The 4,822-nt window shown below is 35.0% G+C and overlaps 1 protein-coding gene across 2 annotated transcripts in view; it reads left to right on the top strand.

Annotated features, from left to right (window-relative positions):
* The window catches only part of LOC107583273 (uncharacterized), a 10,911-nt gene that overhangs the window by 3,476 nt on the left and 2,613 nt on the right, over positions 1-4,822 (top strand). For both annotated transcript variants that reach the window (XM_016269444.1, XM_016269442.1), the window contains exons 3-5: positions 1,817-1,933; positions 3,914-3,967; positions 4,122-4,268. In XM_016269444.1, coding sequence (XP_016124930.1) covers positions 1,817-1,933; positions 3,914-3,967; positions 4,122-4,268 — 318 coding nt within the window. The remainder of the gene's footprint in view (positions 1-1,816; positions 1,934-3,913; positions 3,968-4,121; positions 4,269-4,822) is intronic.

Below are 4,822 nucleotides of genomic sequence, written 5' to 3'. Positions count from 1 at the left end.
GGTACGCGAGGACTGGAAATGAGAACCGCTGTTCTAGACATGCCAAAAATTTGAGGCTACAGCACAGCAGCTCTTCTTGGTTTTCTCTGATGCACAAACTCTGCAGCAGCACTTCTTCTTCGTCGTCTCGTCTGATGCACTCTCTCAACCTAGCGTTCTAACCACAACCTCGCCCCTCCCCACCCCCCAACCATTCGAATTTCTGTAGGGGGGAATTATTTGTAATGATATTCTAATGAGCCGCTTTGTGATATCACAAAACCAGGAAACCAAATGCTGTAGTCCAAACTAACCGTTTGCTGTAGTTCTTGAAAATGGATTTTTAAAAAACGAAATATCTCCCTTTGGAGTGGACTTTGAGATTTGTAACTTTCTAAATCTTTTTTATGCCCAAACATACACACTACACACTGACTAAAATTAAAAAAGTGAAAAGGCATAATAGGACCCCTTTAAAATAGAAAATTGTTATTTTAAATTGTAATAATATTTTGCAATATTACTGTTTTTTTTCTGTATTTTTGATCAAATAAATGCTGCCTAAGTGAGCATAAAAGAACTTAAAACATTTTAAATTCACGTCTCGCACACTTAAATGCCCTTTGTATGGAACATATATGCTCCCTTCGAACTGGAATCATGGAGGAATATCCGGTAACGTCCACTTCGCAGGGCACTTACAGTCAAATATAACAAACGTATGAAGCAATAAGAGAAACACACAAAATGTGCAGAGCGGGGGTACGCGAGGACTGGAAATGAGAACCGCTGTTCTAGACATGCCAAAAATTTGAGGCTACAGCACAGCAGCTCTTCTTGGTTTTCTCTGATGCACAAACTCTGCAGCAGCACTTCTTCTTCGTCGTCTCGTCTGATGCACTCTCTCAACCTAGCGTTCTAACCACAACCTCGCCCCTCCCCACCCCCCAACCATTCGAATTTCTGTAGGGGGGAATTATTTGTAATGATATTCTAATGAGCCGCTTTGTGATATCACAAAACCAGGAAACCAAATGCTGTAGTCCAAACTAACCGTTTGCTGTAGTTCTTGAAAATGGATTTTTAAAAAACGAAATATCTCCCTTTGGAGTGGACTTTGAGATTTGTAACTTTCTAAATCTTTTTTATGCCCAAACATACACACTACACACTGACTAAAATTAAAAAAGTGAAAAGGCATAATAGGACCCCTTTAAAATAGAAAATTGTTATTTTAAATTGTAATAATATTTTGCAATATTACTGTTTTTTTTCTGTATTTTTGATCAAATAAATGCTGCCTAAGTGAGCATAAAAGAACTTAAAACATTAAAAAAAAAAAAAACTGATCCCAAATTTTTGAAAGGCAGTGCATATATTTTTTATAACAATGGTTTAATTACAAATATCATGGTTTAGTAAAAACAACTGTACATTTGTGCACAAATGCCATAAGCTAACAGAACTGTCCCTTCTCAAAAAAGAAAAAAAGAAACCATCACATAAATTCTAATGGTTTCCACTACAAATACCATTACAAACCATCAACCATTAAAAACATTTAAAAAATGGTTTCACATTGTAGTGTGTTTTGGGACATGTTCCATTAGGATTTAGTGGTTTTAACAAGCTAAAAATAGAAGGCAACAAATTACCAGTACAGACCCACAGGGACCATTACAGTTCCCATTAAAACCAATACTATTCCCATTATAACCAGTAAAATCATTGCAAATTCTGTGATGGTTTCTTTTCTTCTTCTTCTTTTTCCCAACAGGGGTGGTTAATGCTGTAAAACCATTGTTAATTATTGTAAGGGCTTTGTGGTTTATTACAGGTAACGCAAATTGCGTTCGCTGTCTTTTTCACATTTATGGTTGTGGTGTTCTATGTGAATGGCATGGCCATGTATACAGATGTGGACATGGTCATTGGTGCCACCGCCTCGATGATCGTAAGTAGGCCTACACTTCACATTTAACGATAAGATAGTTTTGTTTATTTGACATTAGCTGTGTTTCCATCCACGTATTTTCATGCAAATTTTGGAATATCGTATAAAAACACAAGATGAAAACTACACATAAAAATGTGCTCAATTAATATATAAAATATTTATAGGTTAATCCTTATTAAATTTGCAAAAGTTGTTTTGTTGTTTGATTAACATTAAGGTGCTGTATGTAATTTTTTGACCATACTAAATCATAAAAATACCATAATACACTATACACATGCAAGTTCACATGCTTGTTTCTCTGAAAAACAGTGCTACACCCAATTATTCTGCTTTGAAATGTGCATTCCATGTTGGAATGTCAGTTTTTGTTTCTCACTGTGTGATTCCCCCCAGTATAATTCGACACCCCGGGTTGCCAGTTGGCAGAAAATGCAAAGTACTGCAGCCATGGAAGTGAGCAAACAAACTGGGTCAGAGATTGCAGATTGTACCCGACCTAAAAATATCTCTCTCCCACTTCCTGTCAGTTCTGATCTGTCCTATCGTAATAAAGGCAAAAATGCCAAAAATAAATCTTTAAAAAAATCTTTATTATGATCAAAATTAGCCTGTTAATGCAGGTGATACATTTTTTTTAGTTTAACGTGTTAAAAATATTTCATGCAGGGGTGGAGCTGGGGTTGGCCATCCCACTCACAACTGCTGCTTCTGTCTCTTTTTTCTTGACAAGAATTGTCAGAACAGGCGCTAGCCAAACAAGTGCGGAAATGGTACAGGTGACGAGGAGCTTCAGTAGAACAACAGTGAACTGCAGTCAGATGAGATGTTGTCAGGCCAGATGTCATAAAACAAATTTTCCTGTTCCGTCAGCCTTTATACTGTGCTCGTAGCTGTATCATTTCATATTAACGTGCGAATGAAACTACGAGTGTGCTTGTCAGATCCGTGTCTCGTTCAGCAGCGGCAGCTAAAGAAAAAGAGGAAATTAATAACTTTTGTAGCTTTAAGGATTCATCTATATTTAATTTAGAATTTAGTGTTTGATAACTGGGCACAGGTAAATATGACAATGGGTTTATGTGAAGATTGTTTTAAGTTCACTGAAAATAGAAGTTGTTATTTTTTAAGTCTAATAAATGTTCAAATTGATAGCTCTCAATTAGACTGTAATGCTTAATGGCTATAGTCAATGAAAAAATGATTTCCTAGAGACATCAGTAGTATTTGTATCAGTGATACTCTCCTTCAGCATTAAAAAAGATGCCATTAAACAAATATTAAAAATCTACTATCTTTATGTTGTTTCTACATTAATTTGAAGAATTAATGTGAAATTATTGCAATATAAAAGTATGTTTAAAAACTTTAATTTAGGTGGGATTAATCGGCTCAATGTTAGGCTCTTCACCTTTCATTGTCAATTGCACTCATTCCTAAATTTTGTTTGTATTTGGTTATATCTGTAGACATCAACTGTCTTTCACAAGGGCCCCTGGCCATTGATCAATCCTGATTGTCAAGCCCTGTAGAGTGCTGCAGTGACAATGTATTACTGCAGGATAACCCAGAAGTTAGCATCACCTTATATCTCTCTCGACAAAGAAACCCATTAGGATTTTCCATTGTCTTTTGGATGCATGCCGAAAATAAGCTCTGTGACTAACAAAGTTTATGATTCTTATACATTTTCTTCTTCATGATAATCTTCGAAAATGAACACAAATTTTGTACATTTTGAAGGCTACATAGAATCGCCACCAGCAAAAAGCTAAACATAGTCTACAAACTACACCACAATCACATATTATAGAGTCATGTGCTTTTCTAAATCATGTCCAATACAGCAGATCAGTCAGTAAATAGATCCATTCTTAAATCTTAATATGTCCAATAAGTGAGAAACGTAGAGAGCTGAAATCTAAATGATTTCTGAAGGTACTGTGTATAATATGTCTTGATCCTCCCCTTTTATAGACCATTATTGCAGGAAGTCTGGCAATAGCTGCACAGAATCTTCACCTCCCAACTGTAAGTTTTCAGATCTTAACTCTTTGAAAAACACATGTATTAGTTATAAGCCATTTATTTCATTTTTGTGTATTTAAAACTACTATAATTTAAAGAGAAATTACCTTTTGGTCACCAAACATAGCCTGTAATTTTGTATGTGTTTTTGTTTCAGCTAAAGGCTTGTTTAGGAATGCAAGTGGTGGCCTGTACGACCTCTGTGATCTCCATATTCCTGCACTTAATTGTTTTCCCTTCCATATATCACTGTTGGGTGCATGATGTAGAGTCCTCCCAAAAGACAATATGCAACAATTTAAGCGTAAGTCAGAAACACGTTTACCATAACAATTCTGGGTAACACTTTAGAATAATGGTCCGTTGTTAACAAGTAACTATGCAGGAAGTAATAGGTAGTACTACATTAACACTTAACTTAATACTATTAACTAATAGAGAAGCCAGATTAACGAAGCAGTAAGTAATAGCAAATTTAGGACAAAGGTAGTTCCTTATTAGATATTTGATAATTACTAAAAGAATATATGCTCATTGAGAACTACTTGCGAACTATGACCAATTAATAAAGAATAACCAATTAATTACTAATCACAACAGTAACGTCTTAAAAGTGAACAATTGGGTTCTTTGTGGAAACTAATTTATGAATATGATATCCCCCAAATAAGTCGGCTACAGGTTGAAATTGTGATTACTACTCTTACCAAAGGATGGATGTTCTCTGTTTATTTCAAACAAAAACATAAAAATAAAAATAATTTATTTAAAAATGTTAATAATTAGGAAGTGATTGAATTAGTTCACAATTATGAGCTGTAGTTTGTGTAAGTTCAGTATGTCTCCGACTCCAAAAGA

The sequence above is a fragment of the Sinocyclocheilus grahami genome, unplaced genomic scaffold (assembly GCF_001515645.1).
Source record: "Sinocyclocheilus grahami isolate Dianchi unplaced genomic scaffold, SAMN03320097.WGS_v1.1 scaffold52.1, whole genome shotgun sequence".
In the NCBI taxonomy this organism is placed as follows: Eukaryota; Metazoa; Chordata; class Actinopteri; order Cypriniformes; family Cyprinidae; genus Sinocyclocheilus; species Sinocyclocheilus grahami.
This window is presented reverse-complemented; position numbering and strand designations above follow the sequence as displayed.